The 25,626-nt window shown below is 38.5% G+C and overlaps 1 protein-coding gene across 1 annotated transcript; it reads left to right on the top strand.

Annotated features, from left to right (window-relative positions):
* Positions 1-14,705: 14,705 nt before the first annotated feature.
* ZMAT1 (zinc finger, matrin-type 1) lies at positions 14,706-22,537 on the top strand. Its single transcript, XM_006869108.1, has 2 exons — positions 14,706-14,824; positions 21,289-22,537. The coding sequence occupies exons 1-2, from the start codon at positions 14,733-14,735 to the stop codon at positions 22,535-22,537; spliced, it is 1,341 nt and encodes a 446-aa protein (XP_006869170.1). The 5' UTR covers positions 14,706-14,732.
* Positions 22,538-25,626: the final 3,089 nt, after the last annotated feature.

Genomic DNA, 25,626 nt, shown 5'->3' with positions numbered 1-25,626 from the left:
GCTGTGAGTCAGAGTCTACTTCATGGCAATTGGTTTGCTTTTTTTTGCTTCTTGTTGTTGGTTAAGGACTTTAGAGTCTGTCTAGTTCTATCCATTTACTTTCTAGAAAATAAGATCCAGAAAATTTAATTTGCTCCCATCAGTTTCAGAACATATCAGTACTCTCATGGTTGCATTGTATACAAGGTAATTTAAAAAAAAAAAATGTTATTGTGAGTTGAGTGATAGCTTACATGGGAGAACACTGAGTTTACATTTATTATATTGTATTTTGTTTCATTGCAATGATTGCAGTTTGCTTCATGCATCACCATTCAACAGTATTTGGTTCTATTCCCTCTGTTTTTTGTTTTTGTGTTTGCTTATTACTGTACACAAAAACACTCAGGAATACATAATCATTTAAACAGCCAAAGGGCACATTCTGCAAGCCTGCCTACTGGCCGCCAGCACTCAGCCTTTCTCTTTCTGTGAGTCTGGAGTCCTCAGCTGCTCTTTCTCTCCTGTCATCATCTCTGCCTCCATCTCTGGTGTCATTATTTATCTGGATAGGGTCCCACATTCTGCTTGTGCTCTTCTCCCTTGATGGTCCTAGGGTCATCTGTTCCTGGACTGTAAGATTAACTACTCCCCCCTTTTTGTTACAAGACTTCTACCTTTACAGTTGTGACAATTGCTATTAGTCACAATAATAATTACTCACTATTGAATCATAAGAATCTTATCCCTATCTCTTTTCACCAGACCTGTCTAGACAAGATCCATATACTTTTTTTAAAGAATAGAATCCAGCTCCTTATCTTTCTACCATCTTGTCTCTGGCTACCTTTTCCAGGCCTATCTTCTACTATTTCCTCTCACGATCTATGTGGGTCAGTACCTACAAACTGCTTATGGTTTCCAGAAACCATCACCTTATTTCTTGTCTCTGTGTCCTTGTTGATGGTGTCTACTTTTCTTGGAATATTTCCATATATCTCTTCTTCTAACTGTCTTCTCTACTCATTCTTTAGCACACTGTTTTCCTGAAAGTCTTTTCATTTCCTTCAGAGCTACTCTTCTGTATTTCTTTAACCTGCACATCTAATTATCTCTGTGTGTCTTTTTCTCTGATTATAATGTAAGAGCTTTGAAGGAAGGGCTTAATCTAACTCATTTATATTTCTAATGTTGAATCTAGAAACTGACACAAAATAGGCCTGCCTCTGTAGAGATAAATTTAATATGTGAATCACTGAGCTATTAATTAATCTGTATTTATAAGGAGCTCTTATCGGGCTGCGAACCACAAGGTCAGCAGTTCGAAACTACCAGCTGTTCCGAGGGGAAAGATGAGGCTTTCTGCTCCTGTAAAGATTTACAGCCTCAGAAACCCTGTACAGGGTCACTATGAGTCGGAACCGACTCCACGGCACATAACAACAACAACAAATGAATGCTTACTCTGTATGTGTGCTATTTGAGTTTCCTACTTAGTATTATTCAGCATATCCAAAAATGTTATGTAGAGATCAGTGGTTTTATCTAGGATTTTAAGGAATGTTTACTTAGGAAAGTGTAGAAATATAAGTGGTAGGGCTTTTGGGAGTAGAAATAGATGTTTAGGGAAATTATTGACAAAGCTCTAATTATTAATGTATTTTTGTGCTATTACTGGGTTGAAGGTATCTGAAATAAGTGACTTCTAGGTTAGTGGCCTTAGGTAAATTTAAATGGAATCAGTTACAAAACGTGTGTACACGCTGGTCACTTCTGAAAGGAAGCCAGTTTAGTACTGTGGTCTAAAGTTTTGAGTCTATTACAATGAAGCAAAGAGGGTTTGGGTTAAATTCTCACCTGTTGGTGGGCAGAACTGATCATCAACAAAATGTAATCTAGGCATTTAGGTCAATTTGCACTTGCTTTTGAAGCTAAAAGAACAATTTTTCAACCCTACTTTGACTATTCCATTATGGGAACAATAAACATTTGAAGATTAAAAATATATTTGGAGAATTTTTATTAGTGGTAAATCAGATCATGAGAATTTGAAAGAATTGTGATAGCAGCAGAGGCCCATGTAACAAGTGTGTATATGTTGTGGTTGTTATGTGCCGTGGAGTCAGTTCCAACTCATAGTGAACCTGCATAGGGTTTCCGAGGCTGTAAAACTTTACGGGAGCAGAAAGCCTCATCTTTTCTCCAGTGGAACAGCTAGTAGTTTTGAACTGCTGACCATGAGATTAGCAGCCCGATTCATAACCACTATGCTACCAGAATAATACAAAAACAATTTAATATATGCCATCTTAACTATTTCACTCTTTGCCCATTTTCTTCTTCCTGTCTTTGCCTTCTTCTTCATCTGCTATTGTTTGTATATGTTTCTCCCCATATCTTATATATTTTTCTTTTTTTCTTCGTCATTCACACTGATTTCTTCATGTCCCTCATTCAGCTCCAGTTCATATTAGCACAGGAATGGCTACTTTACTGGAATTAACCGTACATATGATCATATAGTACCTCTTGAAACGTTCTAGTAGTAAGCGATTATTCACATAATCTACCTTGACTATATCTGTCAAAACAAGGCCAGGAGCATACTCTGGAATAGACCCTTAAGCAAGTTCAAGCTGAAGCTGATGGAAATTAAAGTAAGTCCACAAGATTCAAAATTTGACCATGAACATACTCCATCTGAATGTAGAGATCATCTCAAGAAAACTTTGATGCACTGAATACTAATGACTGTAAACTAGAAGAGTTGTGGGGTGACATCAAGAACATCATACAGGAAGAAAACAAAAGGTCATTAAGAAGACATGAAAGAAAGAAAAGATGAAATGATGTCAGAACAGTCTCTGAAACTTGCTGTCCAGTGTAGAGATGCTAAAGCAAATAGAAGAAATAAGGGAGTAAAAGACATAAACAGAAAATTTCAAAGGGCATCTCCAGATGACAAAGTCAAGTATTATAATAAAATGTTCAAAGACCTGAAATAAGAAAACCACAAGGGAAGAGAACACTCAGCATTTCTCAAGCTGAGGGAATTGAAGAAAAAAGTCAAGCTTTGACTTAAAACATTGAAGTTTTCTTTGGGAAAATACAGAATGATGCAGGAAGCACCCAAAGATGATGAAAAGAATACATTGAGTCACTGTTCCAAAAATAAATGGACAATGGTCAGCCATTTCAAGAGCCAATGATACTGAATGAAGTCCAGGGTACACTGAAGGCATTGGCAAATAACAAGGCTCTGGGAATTGATGGAATACAAATAAAAATCTTGCAACAGACTGATGCAGCACTGGAGGCACTTACTCATCTCTGTCAAGACAGCTTGAAAGACAGCTGTCTGGCCAACTAATTGGAAGATAGCAATTTTTGTGCCCATTCCAAAGAGAGGTGACTCAACAGAACGTGGAAATCATCTCACAATATCATTAATATAGCATGCTAGTAAATTTTTTCTAAAGATAATTTTAAAATGGCTCAGCACTACATTGACAGAGAACTGTCATGGTCCACCTAAAGAACAAACAGACAAAAAAATCTGTGTTGTGAGAAGTTAAGCCAGAATGCTCCTTAGAAGCCAGGATAGCGGGACTTCATCTCTGATGTTTTGGACATATTATCAGGAGCAAACAGGAGCACTGGTAGCGTAGTGGTTATGAATCAGGCTGCTAACCTCAAGGTTGGCAGTTCGAAACTACCAGTGGTTCCGCAGGAGAAAGATGAGGCGTTCTGCTCCCGTAAAGATTTACAGCCTCAGAAACCCTTTGCAAGGTCACTATGAGTCGGAACCAACTCCACGGTACTTAACAAGAACAACAATATCAGGAGAGAACAGTACCTGGAGAAAGACATCATGCTCGGTAATGTGGTGGGCCAGTGAAAAAGAGGAAGACCACCAACTAGATAGATTGGGCAATGGCAATGGGCTTAATTAAGTGTAACAACAATTAGGAGGCTGGCAGAGGATTGGGATGTGTTTCATTCTGTTGTGGTTAAGGTCGCTATGAGTTGGTACTGACTTGACGTTCTGTTAGACTCCTGGTGTGGTGCTATAGGATCAGTAATGGACTTCAAGCCATAAGGTCAGCAGTTCAAATCCACCAGCTGCTGCTCAGAAACCCTATACACATTTTCTAGGAGTTGGAACTGACTCGAAACAACAACGTTAGTCTATAAATATGAATGAAAGTAAAAGATATTGCTACAGAACCATAGATTCACTTATTAAACTATAATATCGAAATGTGAAGCTATTGTTTCTTGACATATCCTCCATTTAGGCCTATACATTTCTGAAGGCGGTGTTTTCATATCTCTAATTTTCCAAGAAGAATTCTGTGCTTTTAGATTTACACTGTGCCAAAACAGCAGTTTTGGAACTCAAATAATATGAAAATCTGGATTATATGAAGACAACATGGCATCAGGAAGACTCATCAGCAGCCAGTGATAGGCAGAAAATACAACCTTGTTTGCTTGAAGGGAAAGGGACTTAAAATACTAAATGATAAAGATCAAAGAACACAGCCTTCAGCCTGGCTGCACCTCAATATTAAGAAACCATAAACTTTCAACTGGACCAATAAATAACATCATGATAAATGAAGAAAAGATTGAAGTTGTCAGAGACATCTTTTTTGCTTGAATCCACCATCAACACTCATTGAAACAGCAGTTAAGAAATCAAATGTATTGCATTAGGCAAATTTGCTGCACAAGACCTCTTTAAAGTGTTCAAGAGCAAAGATGACAGTTTGAGGACTAAGATGAGCCTGACCCAAGCCATGGTATTTTCAGTAGCTTCATATGCATATAAAGGTTGGACAGTGAATAAGGAAGACCATAGAATTGATGCATTTGAGCTGTGGTGTTGAAGAAGAATATTAAAAGTATCATGGACTGCTAGAAGAACTAACAAAACTGCTAGAAGAAGTACAACCAGAATTCTCCTTAAAAGCCAGGGTGGTGAGACTTTATCTCTCATGCCTTGGACATATTATCAGAAGCAAGCAGTCCCTGGAGAAGAACATCATGCTTGGTAAGGTGGAGGGTCAGATAAAAATGGGAAGACCCCAACAAGATAGATTGACGCAGTGGCAGCATCAATGAGTTCAAGCTTGACAGCAATTGTGAGGATAACACAGGACCCAGCAGTGTTTCGTTCTGTTGTGCATAAGGTTGTTATGAGTCAGAACTGATTCAGCCACACCTAACAACTTTTGCATGTGAAAGTTATAAAATGAATAAGGAAGACTGTAGAAGAACCCATACCTTTGAATTATGGTGTTGGAGAAGAATACTAAAGTACCATGTATTGCTGGAAGACAAACAAATCTGTGTTGTAAGAAGTACAACCAGAATGCTCCTTAGATGTCAGGATAAAAAGATCTCGCGTTTCATATTTTGGACATTTTATCAGGAGGGTCCAATCCCTGTAGAAGGACATCATGTTTGGTAAAGTGGAGAGTCAATGAATAAACGGAAGACTGCCAGTTGGATTGACACAATGGCAGCAACAGTGAGCTTCAGCAAACAATTGTGAGGATGGTGCAGGGCCATGTAGTGTTGTGTTCTGTTGTTGTACATAAAGATGCTGAATTGGAACCAACTTGATGGCATCTAACAATAAAAACAGGGACTCAGACCGTTTTCCTGTTAAATGTTCTTTTAGTTGTTGTTGTCAGGTGCCATTGAGTCGGAATCGACTCATAGCGACGCCATGCACAACAGAATGAAACAATGTCCGACCCTGGGCCAACCTCACTACCACTGCCACACTTGACGCCATCAATGATGCCACCTGGCCGATCCATCTTGTTGGGGGTCTTCTTTTTCTCTGACCCTCCATCTTACCCAGCATGACATCCTTCTCCAGCGACTGTTCCCTCCTGACAATATGTCCAAAGTATGAGAGACAAAGCTTAGCCATCCTTGGCCTCCAAGGAGCACTCTGGCTGCACTTCTTCCAAAATAGATTTATTGGTTCTTTTGGCTGTCCATGGCACTTTTAGTATTTTTCTCCAACACCACAACTCAAAGACATCAATTTTTCTACGATCTTCCTTATTCACTGTCCAGCTTTCGCATCCATATGAGGTTATTTGAAAATACCATGGCACACCTTAGTTTCAAGCTGACATCTCTGCTCTTCAACAATTTAAAAAGTTCCTGTGCAGCAGATTTGCCCAATGCAATACGTCGTCTGATCTCTTGACTGCTGCTTCCACAAGTGTTGATAGTTGATCCAAGAAGAATGAAGTCCTTGACAACTTCAATCTTTTCTCCGTTGCTAAGAATGTTGTTTATTGGTCCAGTGGTGAGGATTTTAGTTAGGAAGACATAAAGAACTCTAAAGAGGCAAGATTAAGGATGTAGAATGGATGGTGTAAAGGTTCTCAATGAAATTCTTTAACACAGCCCTTGTTATCCTCTAAGAATGAGCATTGTCATGATGGAAAAAAGGAAACAAAAAACTTCTGCAGTGCAACTTTCCTGGCCTTTTTCTTACCAATGCTGTTTTTAGTTTTCTTAAAACTTCTTTCCAGTAAGCCTCCATGATCGTTCTGTGTCCCTTGAAAATATCTATCAAGATTGTCCCACTGGAATTCAAAAAAACTGTTGTCATAATCTTCTGAGCTGACCTATCTGCCTTGAATTTAACTGGCCCAGCAGATCCCCTCAGAAACCTGTTTTAACTGGACCTTGCTCTTTGGATCAATTGATAAATCCAAGACTCATAGAGTTGTTGTTGTTAGCAGTTCCACTCATAGCGACCCTGTATAGACTTTCTGAGGAGACACCGTTGGATTTGAACTGCCAGCCTTGTGGTTAGAAGCTCATTGCTTATCCTAAAGTGCCACCACACAAAAAACTGTCTTCGTTAGCTTCAATCTTACTTAAAAGGCTGATGGAAAGATCATCTCTTAGAGCTAGCAGATCTTCGCACTATACTTCTGGCACCCATCGAGCCAAAAGCTTGCTGAGACCAAGATGTTTGCTTAAAATTGAAAATGCCATGCCATGTGATATTCCAACTTCAGTAACTCTCTTATCAATGATAATTTTATGATGACCAGTTTCTGAATTTCAGTCACAGTTTCTTCAGGTTGTTCTTTCCTCTCTTGGCTCATCTTCGAGGTTTTCCCAACCATCCTTGAAAAGCTTGATCCATCTAAAACCTTGTTTTATTTGGGGTAGCCCTCCTATGAACTTTTTGAAAAACTTCAATGATTTGGGAAGGTATCCACTTGATTTTTTTTAAAGATTTGATATTAACTCTGACCTCAATATCATTTTTTTCCCATTGCACAAAAACTATCTTTCTTCATTACTTTTTTTTTTTTAAAGCACCCTAACTAGAATGCTGCTTTGGTTTGCCACTGAATTAGTTTCAAGTCATGGAAACCTTTCATAGGTTTTCCGAGGCTGTAAATCTTTACAAGGAGCAGAAAACCTCAGCTTGCTACCACGGAGCGTCTGGTGGGTTCAATCAGCTAATAGTCCAATGCATAACCCAATATGCTACAAGAGCTCCTTAAATGATACTTGTCATTGTTGAGTGCCGTCAAGTCAGTCCCAACTCATAGTGAGTGACCCTGCATAGGATTTCTGAGGAGCGGGTGGTGAGTTTGAACCGTTGACCTTGCAGTTCAAACCGACCTTGTAGTACAGTGCTTATCCTACAGTGCCACACCATGACTCTTAAATGAGACAAGACAAATGTATTACTGAGAGAACTTGTCTGCAGTCATCTACTGATCACAGACAGAGGTTTAAACACATTTTGTTTGGGATAAACCCATGCATGTATGACTGGAACCTTAATAGCAGTGCTTATGTGTGTGTATGTGTGTGTGTGTTGCAAACATGATTTTATTGAGACCTTGATTTGAGATATTGAACCAAAATGGATGAGAATAAATTGTGTCATGTGTAACACAATAGTGGTCACAACTGCCACAAATGAATCTCTTCCCCCTTGCCCCCCGTGGATTTTTTAAAAGTTTTTAATTGTGAATTGAGAAAGCATTTACATGGGAGAACATTAGCTTTACACTCATCCTATCATAGTCCGTTTCAATGCATTCAACAGTATTTGCTTCTATTCCCTCTGCTTTTTTATTTTATTTTATTTTTTTTTTTAAGATATACACCAAAACACTCAGGAATATACAATCATTCAAATACCAAAGAATACCAAAGGACATACCTTGCAAGCCTGACCCCCGGCCACCAGCATACAGCCCCTCTCCCTCCATAAGTCTAGAGTCCCCAGCCACTCCATCTCTCCACATCATTTCTGCCTCCATCTCTGGTGTAACTGCTTCTCTGAATAGGGTTTCACACTCTGCTCCTGCTCTTCTCCCTTGATGGTCCCAGGGTCCTCTGCTCCAGGACTTCAAGATCAACCACTCCCCTTCTCTTTGTAAATTTATGGAGGCTTGTTTTGTGGCCTAACACATGGTCTATTCTGGAAAATGTTCCATGTGTGCTAGAAAAGAATGTGCATTGTGCTGTTGTTGGGTTGAATGTTCTGTACACATCTATGAGGTCAAGTTGATTGATTGTGTTGTTTAGTTCCTCTGTATCTTTGTCGAGATTCTTTCTGGTTGTTATATCCATTTTTGAAAGTGGTTTATTAAAATCTCCCACTATTATTGTAGATTTGTCTATTTCCTTCTTCAATTCTAGTAGGGTTTGCTTTCTATGTCTTGGGGTTCACCTTTCCTTGGGAGAGAAGATATTTAATTATGGTTATGTCATCTTGTTCAATGGACCGTTTAATCATGAAATAGTGACCTTCTTTTTTCTCTTAGGCTGGTTTTGCCTTAAAGTTTATTTTATTGGGGATTAGTATTGCTACTTCAGCTCATTTTTTATTGCAATTAGCTTGGCATAAGATTTTTTTTCAGCGTTTAACTTTTAATCTGTTTTTCTCTTTGTGTACAAGGTGTCTCTCTTGCAAGCAGCATATTGAAGGGTCCTGTTTTCTTATCCATTCTGCCACTCTCTGTCTCTTAACTGGTACATGTAATCCATTGCCATTCAGTGTAATTATCGATAGGTATGACTTAATTACTGTCATTATGTTGGTTTTTTTGTAGTGCTGCTGGTTTCTTTGTTCTGTATTCTTGTGCTGAGTTCATGTTTTTAGTGTTTTCTTGTCAGTTTCTTCTTAGTTTTAATGTTTCCATGTTCTTCTTGGATCTTCATTTTCTTGCTATGCTGTGAAGTATTAATTTTCTTTGAGGTTACCCTATGATTTACTACTTTTCCTTTCATTTGAGACCGTCTATTTTATCCTACAATCAACCTGACCTCCTCACCACCTGAATCTCTCTTCCTATATTTTTCCCTTCTTTAACATTGCCATTATTTTGCTCTTTGACTGACCTCCCAGATCCTCTGAATTTGTTCTGTTCTGGACTCTTGTGATGACTGGGTTCTGGGTGGTGTTGCCACGTATGTCAATCTTTGTTTGTTGTCTGTTCATGTTGGTTTTCAGTCCAAAGAACACCCTTTAGGATGTTTTGAGGTGCTGGGTTGGCTTTGAAAACGTGTCTTAGCTTCTGTTTATCCTGGAATGTTTGGATTTCACCATCATATTTTATTGACAACTTTGCTGGGTAGCCGATTCTTGGCTGGCAGTTTTTTCTTTGTTTGTTTTCCTTTTAGGGTTTTATATATGTCTTCTCATTGTCTTCTTGCCTGCATAGTTTCTGCTGAGATATCAGAGCTTAATCTGATTTATTTGCCTTTGTAAGTAACATTTCTCTTTTCCCTGGCTGCTCTTAGGATTCTCCTTGTCTTTTATTTTGGAGAGCTTGATTATGGCAAGTGTTGGTGATTTTCTTTTGGGGTCTATCCTTCCTGGTGTTCATGCAGCTTCTTGAATACTTATCTTTTCATCCTTCAAGATGTTAGGGAAATTTTCTTCCAGAAATCCTCAACTATCTTCTCTGTCAACTTGTGTGATACTTCCTGTTCTAGAATGCCAATAATTCTTAAGTTATTCTTCTTCATGTTGTCCAGCATTTATCTTAGACTCTCTTCACATTTCTTATCCTTTTTCTGTTTGTTCTTCTATCTTAGCTGTATTGAGAGATTTGTCTTCCAGCTTGCTGGTTCCGGCTTCTCTCTCTTCAATTTTACTCCTTTGTCCTTTCTTTCAGTATATTGTCCATTTCTGATATTTTATTATTAATTATCTGGACCTCTTTTTGCAGGTTTTGAATTGTTTTCAATGCTATATCTGTCTTATTTGATTGCTCCTGTAGCACTTTCCTGACTTCTTCCTTATTTTCCTCCTCCCCTTTGTGAAACATTTGGATTTGTCTTAATATCATTTTTCTAAATGCCTTATCAGGCAGATTCAAAGCCTGCTCTTCTTCTGATGGGAATTCTATGCCTACCTCCAGCTCATTTGTGTCATTTAATCTTTTCTGTTTCTCAACATGTGCCAATGTTTTGTTATTTCTTGGACATTTTCAATAGTTAGATGTGTTTTCAATGATTAAATGTATGTATGTTGCTTTATTATTAAACTTACTGAGTACCTTCTTGTGGATGTGTTCTGGAGATAGGCTTCCCATTTCACAACTATTATTACTTCACTGCGAGTAATCTTAGCAATTGTTGGTTATCTATGTAATGTGTAGCAGGTGGTATTGGCTTCTGACCATATGGTGGGATATTATAGGGTATGCTTATAGCTTGGCTATGTGGCCATGATTGCTGTCTCTTCTTGGGGAGAGAAAACTTCTACCCCAAGGAAAAAAGTAGGACCAAAAAAGGCAAAAACAGAGACAAAAGTAAAAGAAAAAAAAAAAAATCCGTAACAAATTAGTCTAGTTGTTTTAGTGAGTAGATCAGTGTGTGTGCACAACAGAAACCTTCAGGGGTAGGTGGGGGTGTCCACTTGCACAGGCACACACTCTAGTCATTGCCATGGAAGTGCACAGACAGACAGACAGAGAATGAGAAATGAGTGGAAGAAAGATTGTTCACAGTTTTTTCTCTAATTATTGGTTAAGTCTCTCTGTAGCCACAGCGTCCTTCTCCTTTTAGATGTTGGGTTTACACCGATCTCTCACATAGTAGTTGGTGTTGGCTCTTGCCTTTTATGTTTAGGTTTTACAAGGTGCAAATACGGTTCAGTTATATGGCCAGACATGCTGTCCCTTGATAGATAAGGCAAGAATGAAAGCTCCCACCCAAGTAGGAGAGCCAACTTCTGGCCTAAATCCCACAGTCATAAGAACCCACCGGAGGATTAGCCTCTGGACTTTCAGCTGGGACTTTCAGGTACTTTGCGCCGTGGGAAAATTGTGCCCTGTGTGTGCAATGCCAGACCCTTTTGAGGATGTGCTCCCACCTGTGTGATGACACCCAGGCTACGCAGAGAGGGTGTGAGAAGGTCGAGCACAGGAGTTGAAGGAAAAATAGCAAAAGAAGAAAAAAAAAAATCACACCTCTTTCCATAAGTTGTGGTGTGGTTTTTGCTCCCTAACTCCTGTTTACAGCCCCACCCTCTGACCTCTGCCAAGACTGTGGGTCGGAGGCAGAGTCCCAATTGATTCAGAAATCTCCACGTTCCTCCTTGCTCCGTTAGATTCTCCACTGGTAGCTCCCCCGAAACTATTTCCCTTTACTTTATATTGAATGTAAAGCTCCAGGATTGTCCCAGCAAAGTGTTGTTGTTGTTGTTGTTGTTTTTCCTGGCTTTTCCATGCTTCCACCAAAGAGACATTCCTGAGTCCCTTTTGCTTCCTCCGCCCCTAAACTGGATGTCCTACTCCCCTCTTTTTCTACAAAACCTCTACCTTTACAGCTGCAACAATCACAATCAGTCATGATAACAATTACTTGCTGTTGAACCATAAGTGTTTTATCCCCATTTCCTTTCACCACCCCTGTCTAGACAAGATGAAAACCACTCAGTGGAGATTCTACCTTTCCCTGTACCCTCTGAAACTAAACTCCCTCTTGAAAACTTGTAAGCCTTTATAGCTCCCTCACCCCATTTTGATTGCCAATTTCTCAGTTGCGTATCCCTTTCAACCCTGTGTACAGAGTGGATGGGAATGATCCTTGCTGTGAAGATTCCTTCCCTCTTGGTTGGTATTTTAAGCTACTACATCCATAAGTATAGGTCAAATTCATCAAATTGTATCAAATTACATTTGTTTTCTTTATAGAATTTTTTTTTTTTTTTAAATCTTCCTCTAATCGAGTTCTGATCATCCAGCCATTGAAGCTGGGTCAAATGGGAACTATCTGCAAGTATGGACATTCTTGTGTGTATCTCCTTACTTCTTAACAGCTGGATACTTAACTCTCTGCTCTAGCCTTCTGTGGTTATGTCCTTATCCATGGGCTCAATAATCCCCAGGTCTCACCATACATAGCAGTGCTTTTTAATTTACTCTCTTACATGCATTTCCCCAATCCATATTTTGAAAGCAAAAGCCTTAATCCTGGAAGTTATGAGATAGGGCTGTGATTAGAAGCGTGAACCCCACAAGTATTAGGTATTGGGAAATTCTGAAAGGTACAAGATGCAAAGAAGTCTGCAGTTCCAAGATAACTTATAAGTAGCTTTGTCTTAGCAAGGCCACGGGCAGTGAAGTTGGACAGGGTCAAGGAGCAGATTCTGAGATAGGAGAATAGAGACATACTGGAGGCAGGTTCTCAGAGAATAAGAATAGGAATTCTAACCTTAGGGTCAATGAATAATCTCCTTATCATCAGAAGAAGGGTTTCCATGTTGACTTCATAGTAAAATCATCTAGCAAGCTACTGAAGAGTAAAAAAGCCTGGTTCCACACCTAGGGAGTCTGATTTAATTCTGATATGGAGCTGCAAAATGAGAATTTAAAAAGTTTTCCACATGATTCTAATGTGTAACCAGCATTGAGAACCAATGTCGTTGTTGTTAAGAGCCAGTGAGTCAGTTCCGAGTCATAGCGACCCTGTATAGGGCTTCTGAAGAAAAGCTGGTGAATCATTGACCTTGCAGTTCAAATCAACCTTGTGGTCCAGTGTTTATCCTACAGCGCCACACTGGGGCTCCACTAATCTAGGGAAAATCAAAACTCTTATTTCTCTTACATCACTTTGATATAATCAAAATGTATGATATTTACCAAGTTAATCTAAGTTTTGTTTTTCTACACTAGTGAAATAAGCATAGTAATACTTTCCTTGAAAAAGTTTGTTGTGAGGATGCAGAGTTCTGGGTTTAATCCTTATCCTTACAGAGAGTCAAGAACCAATCTGTCTTCAGAATCAATCAGTCTCATATCAGAGTCTCACTAAACAAAAACAAACCTGGAAGAGGCTGATAAGTAGTCAGAGAACTGGGAAAACATACTGTTTATATTTCCTCAACATTTTCTGATAATCACCTGTTGTTGTTGTTACGTGCCATCAAGTTAGTTCCGACTCTTAGCTACCCTGTACAGGGTTTCTGAGGAAAGGCTGGTGAGTTTGAACTGCCATCCTTGCAATTCAAACCAACCTTTCAGTCCACAACTCCTATAATCACCTGTAGTACTAGAGTACACCTCACAAGTGAGCACAGTTCTCATGTTCTGCAAAGTCAGCTTCCTTATTTGCTCTTGACAGTAATCTCCTTTGTCTATGAATGATCCTTGATTGAAAAAGCTCAATACATTTGGTGGTTGTTGCTAAGTGCCGTCAAGTTGATTCCGACTCATAGTGACCCTGCATAGGGTTTCCAACCTTGCCCGTAAGCTACCAGGGCTCCATACCAATATATTTAGTAATGAGTAAAGTCAGTGGGCTTTAAAGTATTAGATTGTTCTTTCATTTTTAAAACTACCTTGGTTGTCCCTAAAATATCCTCAACCATCAGTTTATTGTCTTTTCCTTAGGGTGAAATACTTTTTATATTTCATTTGTGAAATTTCTTAATTTGTTTCTTCTGACCAAAGAGAAACTGGAAGGGTGATGAGATTAAGAAAATAAAAATTGACCCCCTGCTTCCAATTCTACTTAAGAAGCAGGATATGGAGGCAGCTGGTATAGGTTCCCTAGTCTATCCTTTTTACTCTTTGGAAGCAGTAACTAGTAGTTATGCTTTAGAATTTAATTTCAGCTTTGAACTTACTGAATCTCTTTTTTGTAAAACCACATCTATCTTTCGAAATTGCCCTTAGCAAACTCCATTGATTTCATGTTAAGAGAATAAACTTTGCTTGTTTTTGACTTTATTCTTTTGGGGACATTTCGGGTTTCAGTTGGATATAAAGAGAACTGTTGTTGTTAAGTGCCATCGAGTCAGTTCTGACTCACAGTGATGCCTTATAGGGTTTCTGAGGAGCTGCTCATGAGCTTGAACAGCTGACCTTGCTGTTTACACCAACCTTGAAGTCCAGCGTACTAACATGCAGCGCCACAGGAGAATTCCAGAAAATTAGGTGGAAGCAAAAAGAGCTTTGTTGAGGGATTAATAGGCAAAGATTGGTTGGGCATTTTAATGTCGAAGTACTGGTAGGTATCCATGTAGCAATATTTAGCAGAAAGTAGCAATTTCTTAGGAAATAAGTCAAGTCTAGATAAACAGTGTGATGTGGTGGAAAGGATTCTTGACTTTAAATTAAGAAGCATGGGCTCTAAGAGACTTTCTTACCACCATCTCTAACATCATGATTCTAAATGCATCCTACTTATAGTTTTAACTTGAACTTTTTTTTTTTTTTTCAGCATTTAATATGAGAACCTACGATTGCCATATTTGTAGTATTGCCTTTACATCTTCAGAAATGCTGCGGTCCCATATGCAAGGACATGAACATCAAATTAGGTAAATAGTTTTGATGAAATGTTCATTTGACACCAAAGGCCTGGGCATCTGTCAAGAACCTTTGCATATATTTTTGCAAACTTTCTAGGCATTCATTACTTTTTGAGTTGATCCTGAATTTGGTTGGTGCTATTTGTCATATACCCTAGCATCCTCCAGGGAATTCCCTAGCCATAGCTATATATTGGCAGAGCTGGCTAACAGGTATCCCTCCTGACCAACCAGTATTGTTCTTTTCTGAAGAATGCTAAAGGGTATTTTCTACCACTTGTCTGTCAGTTTATCTTACTGTGGTAGCTTGTGTTGCTGTTAGTTTGGAAGGTATTCCACAGGTATTTTAAATACTAGCAGGGTCACCCATAATGGACAGATTTCAGCTGAGATTCCAGACGAAGACAGACTAGGAAGAAGGAGAGATGGACGACTTCCTAATAGTTTGTCACTGAAAACCTTATGAATAGCAGTGGAATAGTCAGCACCAAACTATTGAATATTGAAACATGATGAAGAGTACCAGAATATTGTCAGACATAGTACCAGAAGATGGCCTCAGGTTGGCCATGGTAATGCGAATGGAGTTAAGCCCTCCTCAAGACCTCCATTCGTTGATAGGGCACAACTCAAAATAAAATGAAACAGCTGTAAGCATCCATTAATAATTAAAACATGGAATGTACTAAGTATGAATCTAGGAAAATTGGAAATTGTCATAAATGAAATGGAATACATTAGTGAGCTGAAATGGACTGGCATTGGCCATTTTGAATATGACAGCCACATGGTTTACTATGCTGGGAATGACAAATTGGAGAGGAATAGCATCACATTCATCATGAAAACAGAAAATATCAAGATCTGTCTTGAAGTACAATGATGTCTATGATAGGATAATAATATTCCTATGCCTACAAGGAAGACCAGTTACTACCACTATTATTCAAACTTATGCACCAACCACTAAAGCAAGTGATTATGAGACTGAAGAATTCTACTAACTTCTTCAGTCTGAAATTGATCAAACATGCAATCAAGATGTATTTATATTTACTGGCTATTGGAATTCAAAGGTTAGAAACAAAGAGGAAGGATCAGTAGTTGGAAAATATGGCCTTGGTGATAGAAATGATGCTGGAGATTGCATGATAGAATTTTGCAAGACCAATGACTTCTTCATTGCAAATACCTTTTTTTGTTTTGTTGTTGTTGTTGTTGTTAAGTGCCTTAGAGTCGGTTCCGACCCATAGCGACCCTGTACAGGGTTTCCGAGGCTGTAAATCTTTACGGGAGCAGAAAGCCTCATCTTTCTCCCACGGAATGGCTGGTAGTTTCGAACTGCTGGCCTTAAGGTTCGCAGCCTGATTCGTAACCACTACGCTACCAGAGTGTCGTCAAGTTGGTTACAACCCATAGCACCCCTGTTTAGGGTTTCTGAAGAGCGACTGGTGAGTTTGAACCGCCAACCTTGCAATTCAAATGGCTTTGCAGTCTGGTGCATTAACCCACAGCACCACACCTTGGACTCCAAATGCCTTTTTAGACAACAATAAAAGATTCACATGGAACTAATCAAATGGAATACACAGAAATCAAACTGACTGCACATGTAGAAAGAGACGATAGAAAAGCTCCATATCATCAGTCAAAACAGTACCAGGGGCAGACTGTGGAACAGAACATAAATTGCTCATATGCAAATTCAAACTGAAGCTGGAGAAAATTAAAACAAGTCCATGAGAGCCAAAATATGACTTTGAATATTACCACTTGAATTTAGAGATCATCTGAAGAACAGATTTTATGCATTAGACTCTAGAGACTGAAGACCAAAAGAATTGTGGGATGACATCAAGAACATGATACAGGAAGCAAGCAGAAGGCCATTAAGAAGACAAGAAAGAAGGAAAAGACCAAAAGAGATGTCAGAATAGACTCCAAAACTTACTGTCCAGAGTAGAGATGCTAAAGCAAATGGAAGAAGTTAAGAGGTACAAGAGATGAACAGAAAATTTCAAAGGTCAGCTTGAGAAGACAAACTCAAATATAATGAATGTGCAAAAAACTGGAGTTAGAAAACCAAAAGGGAAGAACATGCTCAACATTTCTCTAGCTGATAGAACTGAGGAAAAAACTCAAGCCTCAACTTGCTATATTGGAGGATTCTATGGGCAAAATATTGAATGATGCTAAAAGCATCAAAAGAAGATGGAAGGCAGAGGACCCTAGGACCATCAAGGGAGAAAAGCACAAGTAGAATGCGAGGCCTTATCCAGAGAAGCAGCGATACCAGACATGGAAGCAGAGATGGGGACATGGATAAAGGGAGCAGCTGAGGACTCTAGATACATGGGAAGAGAGAGACTGAGAACTGGCTACCAGGAGGCAGACTTGCAGAATGTGCCCTTTGGTAGTGTCAATTATTATATATGCCTGAGTGTTAAAAAAAAAAAAAAAGTTAAAATGAATAGAGAGAAATACTGTTAACTGATGGTATATGGAGGGTATTATAATCATTGTAATGAAACAAGGTATGTGATTTGTTGAATGTAAAACTGATGATCTGCCTTGTAAACATTCACTCAATTCACAATAAAAAATTAAACAAAAAAGATAGAAGCAATAAACAGAGTCACTGTACCAAAAAGAAATGGTCGTCGTTCAACCATTTCAAGACATAACATATGACCAAGAGCCAATGATCCTGAAGGAAGAAGTCCAAAGTGCATTGAAGACATTGGCAAAGTACAAGGAACCAGAAATTGATGGAATACAAATTGAAATCTTTCAGCAAACTGATGCGGCACTGGAGGCACTCACTCATTTACACCAAGAAATTTGGAAGACAACTACCTGGCCAACTGACTAGAAGAAATCCATATTTGTGCCCCTTCCAATGAGAGGGTCCTCAATGAAATGTGAAAATCATTGGATAATATCATTGATATCCCATGTGAGTAAAGTTTTAGTAAAGATAGTGCAAAAATGACTTCTGCCATATATTGACAGAGAATTTCCAAAGGTTCGAGCTGGATTCAGAAGAGGATTCAGAAGAGAGATGTCAGTTGTATCTTGGCTGAAAGCAAAGAATACCAGAAAGATGTTTACCTGTGCTTTATTGACTACACAAAGGCTTTTGATTGTGTGGATCATGATAAACTATGGACAAAATTACAAAGAATGAGTATTCTAGAACAGTTAATTATGCTCATGAGGAACCCTTACATAGACCAAGAGACAGTTGTTCAAGTAGAACAAGGGAGCACTGAATGGTTAAAAATTAGGTAAGGTGTGAGCTAGGGTTATATTTTTTCACCCTACTTATTCAGTCTGTATGCTGAGCAAATAATCTGAGAAGCTGAATTATATTTAGAAAATATGGCATCAGGATTGGAGGAAGACTCATTAACAACCTGTAATATGCGGATGATGCAACTTTACTTGCTGAAAGTGAAGAGGACATAAAATACTTACTGTTGAAGGTCAAAGACCACAGCTTTTGGTATGGGTTGCATTTCAATGTAAAGAAAACAAAAATTCTCACCACTGGACCAATAAACAGCATTCATATAAATGGAGAAAATATTACAGTTGTCAAATACTTCATTTTTCTCAGATCAACCATCAATACTCATGGAAGCAGAAGTCAAGAGATCAGATGACGTATTGCATTAGGCACATCTGCTACACAAGAACTCTAAGAACAAAGATAACCAGTTTGAAGACTAAGGTGCACCTGACCTAAGCCATTGTATTTTCAATAACCTCATATGCATACAAAAGTTGGACAGTGAATAAGGAAGACCATAGAAGAATTGATGCATTTGAATTATGTTGTTGGAGGAGAATATTAAAAGTATCATGGAGTGCCAAAATAATAAACTGATCTGTGTTGGAAGAACAGTACCAGTGTTCCTTGGATGCCAGAATGGCCAGACTTCATCTCTCATACTTCACACATATTGTCAGGAGGGACCAGTCACTGGAGAAGGATATCATTTTTGGTAATGTGGAGCATCGGAGAAACAAAGGAAGACCCCCCAACGACATGGATTGACATAGTGGCAGCAGCAATGGGCTTAGTTAGGCATAGCAAAGATTTTGTGGTTGGCCTAGGACCAGGCAGAGTTTCCTTCTGTTTTGCATAGGGTCCTTAAGAGTTAGTACTGTCTCCATGGCACCTAACAACAACAACAACAAAAAGGGGTATTCTTGTGGTAATCGTACAAATTCAGAGAATTCTTGTAGGGTTTCTGTGGCTTAGTCATTATCCTTCCAATGAGATATAGCGGTTAAACACAAAAGTATTGCTGTTAGACAGATCTGGATTCATTTTTTTCAGAACTATGTAACTTGGGACACCTCTTCTAAGGTTGTTATAATTGAATAAAATAGTATATGTAAGATGTTTGACTTGGCACATAATGGAGCTCAATGAATATTTAGTCCAGTGTATTCTGTTATTTTAGGGAAGGAAGGATTGAGAAGACAATTAATAAAATTTAACAGTTGCAGGTTTGGTTTGTTGCTTTCCAAATGAAAGCACAGTATTTCTGTTGCATTATTTCATTCTAGTATAACATCAAAGTCCTAGTGTGTCGCTGCAGGATGAGCCCTGTACCACAAGGTCGATTTTAACCAGCCTCTCCTCAATAACCTAAAGCGGGTCACTATGACTCAGAACTGACTCTATGGCACTTAATGACAACAACAGCAATATAACATGTGCATACTATTTGAATATGAGCACATTTTGTTAAGTGTCCTCCATTAGGTTCTGACTCATAGTGACCCTGAATAGGGTTTCTGAGGTTGTAAATCTTTGCAGGAACAGAATACATCATTTTTCTCCTGTGGAGCAGCTGGTGGGCTCAAACTCTTGATCTTGTGGTTCAGAGTACTCTGCTTAAAACAGTGACACCAGAGATGGATGCAGAAACAATGACATGGAGAGAGGAGTGGCTGGAGACTCTAGACCCAGAGAGGGAGAGGGACTGTGTACTGATGACCAGGGGGCAGGCTTGCAGGTTGATGATGCATGGAGGGGATTGTAACCACGGCAATGAAACAATATACGATAGGTTGAATGTAAAACTAATGTTCTCCCATGTAAACTATCACATAATTCACAATAAAACATTTAAAAAAATAAAAAGCAGTCTGCTTATCCTACAGAGCCACCGCACTACCTCCAGGGGCCCTAACAATGTATAAATGGCTTAAGTTGAATTTGTAGAAGGAAGAACTTCTGGGTTCCATGTGCTATCCTCATTTATTTCTCTTACTGACTTCATATTAAATCCATCTAGATAAGAAATCATGCAGTAGCATGTTTTTGTTATTCCACCTGTTCAACATATTGGCATCCCTGGAAGGAGCCCTAGAAGAGAGAGTGATGGAGTCAGTCACCCAATGACATGTAAATATTGACTGGGACCACAGCAATTGTAGCTGTTGTTGTTGCTTAGTGCCATCAAGTTGGTTCTGACTCATAGTGACCCTGGATAAGGTATCCTAGGAGCAGTTAGTAGATTTGAACTGCTGACCATTCAGTTCAAACTGACTATGTGGTCCAGTGCTTATCCAACAGTGCTACACAGGACCTGCTCATTAAATTCCTATAGGTCAGGAATACTGAGCATACCAGAATATGACTTTGGGAGAAAAACATACTATTTTGTTATTTTGCAAGTTTCTGTCTTAGGTCGGGCCAATGGCTCAAATCCAGATCCAACAAAAAGCATATGAACAGTTAGGAGTGAAATTCTAATTCACCAAATTAATGTTTATCTAAACTTATAAAAGAAAAATCTCGAGTTCCAGAATAAATGTCACACTTATAGATCTGTACAATGAACTGACTAACCAAAATTTTAGAAGCAATGTGACATTCTGATCAGACAATTGATCAAAACCACTCCAGAAAGCCAAACTCATTGCTGCTGAGTCAATTGTAACTCATAGTGACTGTTTAGGAGAGAGTAGAATTGCCCACGGGATCTCTAAGACTGATTTTTAGGGAAGTAGACTGCCATATTTTTCTCCTATAGAGTGGTTGGTCGGGTTGAACTACTGATATCTAGGTTAGCATCAGAGTGCTTACACACAAAGGCTACTTAACCAACCATCAGGACATTAAATATCATTGGTTCTTACCTATATTTCCCAACTTGCTTCACATTTTTAGTACTACAAGAGCACCAGATATGTCATCTCCTTTATACTCATCCTCCTTTACATCCCAGCCCTAGGAAAGCTTGTGTGTGTGTGTATGTAAAAACTATGAAGTCCCTAGGAGATATTTGTGACTTCTTTTTGGCATAAAAGGATCATGTTTTGAGCTTTTATAGTGAGGTATTATTTTTAAATTCTGGGTGTCTTTATTTTTTGAGTTAATACTTTGGAGAACAGAGAAAATATTCATAACAATATAATTTAGTAACAAAAACTTTCTACCATCTTCTTTTCAGAGAAAACCTTGTTACCAATCTAGTGAATTCAAAAACACAAGAGACTTTCCAAGATGAATGTGAAGATAACATCAACATGCAAAAAGACAAAGGACTACAGTTAAAAACTTGTTTCGGAAAGATGGAAGAGAGCTCCTTAGAAACTGGTGGCTACAGAGAAGAGATTGATTTCAAACTAGGACATAGAGTATTTGAGAAAAGCTTCCCACATGAAACTTCCCAGACATATCCAGGATCATACAATATTTCGAAAGCAGTGGAAGACCAGTTACCTCATTACTTACCAGATCATTCACAGAAGAGGTATCAGTCTTTTAAAGATGAACTGGATAATTACACTCAAATGCAGACCGTCAAAGGACCAGAGCCAAAGTCTTGTGTCAGAGATATGGGAGATTGCTTTATGGAAACACATGGGCACAGAGAAGTGGTTGATTCTGAACCTAAACACACAGTTTCATCTGAGACTTCCCAAACCTACCAAGAACCATACAATATTTCACCAATGGAAAGCCAGTTATCATATAGCTTACCAGCTCCTTCAGAGAGGACATATGACTCTTTTAAAGAACAGAAATCTAGAGGACTAGAACCAAAGACATGTCTCAGAAAGATAGAAGATAGTTTTATAGAAGCCCATTATAACAGAGAAATTGTTGAGTTCAGACCTAGACATACAATGCTTGAGCAAAAATGCCCATTTGAGACTTGCCAGACCTACTCAGAATCACCCAGTATTTCACAAACAGTGGACAACCAGTTACCTCATTGGTCACCAGATCATGACAGTAAACAGAGACTAGAATATTTATCAGAAAAACCAGTACCTCTGAGCCTTATCCAACAAGACAATAACTCTGGCCCACAAAGTGTAGAATCTGAAGTTTCCAAGGACCTCTCAGAAAACAACACAAGTGATCTTCAAGTAGGTCATAAACGGAGACATCAGAAGAGAAAGAGGCAGCGTCTGAAAGAAGGAGAAGAAAAAGCAGAGAAGGTGCAGTCCAAACATAAAAGGAAAGGGAGTTATGAGGATGTAGATTTAGAACAGAAGAGCATCCAACAAAAGGGAGGAATGGTAGATGAAGTCTTTGTTAGTTCAGGAAAGCTTAAGCATAAAAAGAAGAAAAAAAGTCATGATGTAGCCTCTGAGAAAGAAGAACGTAAACACAGAAAAGAGAAAAAGAAACGTGCTAAAGAAAAGACAGAAGAGGAAATGCTTTGGGATGAATCTATTCTTGGATTTTGAAATTTTCAGTTGTGTTTACCCAATGAAGAATTGAAGAAATCAGTTCAGAATATGGATTTAAAGAAAACAAGAGCATCCAATGAAGAAAAGGAGAGGTAGTTATTGTTGTTATGTGCCTTCAAGTTGGTTCATTCCAATTCATAGTGACCCTGTATGGGATTTCTGAGGAGTGGCTGGTGTGTTTGAACCACTGACCTTGCAGTTAGCAGTCCAGTGCTTATCCTACAGTGCCACACCAAGAACCCCAGAAGTATGCATGTCAATGTCAATTCAGGAAAGCTTAAGCATTAAAAGAAGAAATACAAATGTCTAAGCCTAGCCTCGGAGTCCTGGTGTGGTGCTGTGGGCTAATGCGTCAGACTGCAGAAGTCGTTTGAACTGCAAGGTCGGTGGTTCAAGCTCACCAGCTGCTCCTTGGAAACCCTATACAGGGCCGCTATGGGTCAGAATCGACTCGATGGCACGTAACAACAATAACAAGCCTAGCCTCTGACAAAGAAAAACATAAGCACCAAAACCCACCCAGCAGCTCCACAGGAGATCTGCTTTGATACAGACCATAACCTAGAAAACGCTATGGGGCAGTTCTACTCTTATCACATGGGATCCTTATGATCAAAACCAACTCTATAGCACCTAACAACAAGAAGCATGGAAAAAACAAGAGAAACCTGTTAAAGAAAAATAAAAGAGCCAATGCTTGGGGATGGATCTGTTCTTCGATTTTTAAACTTTTTTTTTTTTTTTTTTAGTTTTGGTACCCCAATGTTGAATTGAAGAAATAGATTGAAAAGATTGGTTTCATGAAATTCATGTTATTTGAATTTTCCTATGTGTACCTACAGGTACTTGAACCTCTAACAGCCAAGAGAAGCAAAAGTGTTCAATATGCATTTTCCCCAAGTTGGAAATCACTGTCCTCATTTTTTAAAAGAAAAGTTCCATGTTTCTTACATGTAATGTAATATTCATCAAATTGCTGTGATAGTAAATTATTTACCCTTGGAGCTCGTTTATTTTAAGTGAGACAATTAACCAGGCATTGAAGAATCCATTCCTTTTTTGGGTTCATCTTGGTGTTGATGGTGTTTTATTGTTGTAGTGTATTTGTTTATGTTTCCTGGTTTTCTCCAGAAAATGTCTGAAATAATTTAGAATGATTTTTTTCTTTGTTAAATCTAAGTTTTAGTGTATTTTTGTACTTTCTAGTTCTGAAAGTGGAAAGTGAAACAGCTATAATAAATTTAGGTGATTTCATCTTAAATTCTCAAAAATACTGATACAAAATCAATCTATATTATGGAAATGTTTATATTAAAGCGTTATCATTTCTACGTATTTTTTATGTATGTGATCATTTTATTTGGGGAAAAAGAGGACAATAATTGGTCAGTTTGTAAATAGGACATCTGGGGAAAGCACTCTCTAAAGTTGTAATAGTTGTATTTCTTCTACATCTTGCTTAATAAAAGTTGATATTCAAACTTTAGCCCAGTTTTAGGTTAGAAAAATATAAGTGACTGAATATTTGAAACTGATGAAGGAATACTTTATAAATAGTCAAGGATCAGGAGGGTGTGTTAACCTTTAAATTGTTTTGTTATGACCATTTGTTTATTATTATTCTAGTGTTTCCCTTTTTGTAATAAGCACCTATGTTACATTGTAGGATGATTAATGGCCTGAGAGTCTAAATCCCAGGGTTTGATCTAATTGTGCCATCAAGGTGCTGTGTTACTTTGTGGAAAAACCATTAAAATCCTACATAGAGTAATCAAGATTAGAAAAATAGACTATGGTAAAGCCCTGATGTATTCATCCAATCAGAAAAGTGAATCAATTTAGGAAGTAGTATATTTGTATTTGGAGTCCTGGTGTGACACTGTGGGCTAATGCATCCGACTGAAAAGTCGTCTGAACTGCAAGGTCGGTGGTTCAAGCTCACCAGCTGCTCTTTGGAAACCCTATACAGGGTCTCTATGGGTCGGAATCAACTTGACGGCACTTAACAACAATAACATATCTGTATTTAGACTCGTTGTATGGTGCTGTAGGATCAGCACTGGACTGTGAACCACAAAGTTGGCAGTTCAAACTCACCAGCTACTCCTCAGAAACCCTATACAGGAGGGTCACTATAAGTGGAAATTGACTTAATGGCACTTAACAACAACATATCTGTGTTTAGGCAAGTCATTTAATAGCTGTAGGGTGTTTTCCTTTGTGATTGGATAAAATTATAAATATGAACTGAAGCATAATACATTTGGCTGAACTCATAACTGGTTGAATGACTAAACCCAAAGAGAATTAGATGGTCCCAAAATGAACTTTTCTTCCATGAGAATGTTAGTGTGTAGCTCTGTGGGTTAATGCGCTGGACTGCAAAGTCAGGTTGAGCCACAAGGTCGGTGGTTCAAGTTCACCAGCCACTCATCGGAAAGCCTATACAGGGTCGTTATGGGTCGGAACCGACTCGACAGCACTAAACAACAACAACAATTAACTTTCCTTCCATGAGAATGTTACTGTAAGATTATTTTGTGCTATAATATCACTTCCCTTCTTTTTTAACATGTTGGATAAACTGGTTAGGAAAGGGGAAGGAGAGTTAGAGTAGGCTGTCAGCCACAAAAGTGTCAAATTCTCTTTTTTTCTGAACACCAACCCACACATACACACAAATGCAGCCTTTTTTCACAGAAAACATCAATTGAATTGATAGCAGGTTTGGAATTGATCATTTATTTTGCAGAAATCCATTTCATGTTTGAAACTTGAGGGGACATAAAAAAAAGATCATAAAATATAGCAGATTACTGTGATCTTTTCTAAATAAGAAAATTACATACAGAGGTTCATTAAAATTAGCAGTACACAACTTTATACTGGGTAAAACATTGCAAATTTCAAAAATTAAAGTAATTGATATTGGGTGGTGTGGGTTTGGAGCACAGGGACATAAGGATGTGGTATTGATTTCAGTCTCAGTGAAGTCACCAATGACCATCAAAAATTTTAAGACACAAATATTTTGTGCTGTAGGAAAAGCACTGTGAACTACAAGATCAGCAGTTCAAACTCACTGG

The sequence above is a fragment of the Chrysochloris asiatica genome, unplaced genomic scaffold (assembly GCF_000296735.1).
Source record: "Chrysochloris asiatica unplaced genomic scaffold, ChrAsi1.0 scaffold00126, whole genome shotgun sequence".
NCBI classification, from domain to species: domain Eukaryota; kingdom Metazoa; phylum Chordata; class Mammalia; order Afrosoricida; family Chrysochloridae; genus Chrysochloris; species Chrysochloris asiatica.
This window is presented reverse-complemented; position numbering and strand designations above follow the sequence as displayed.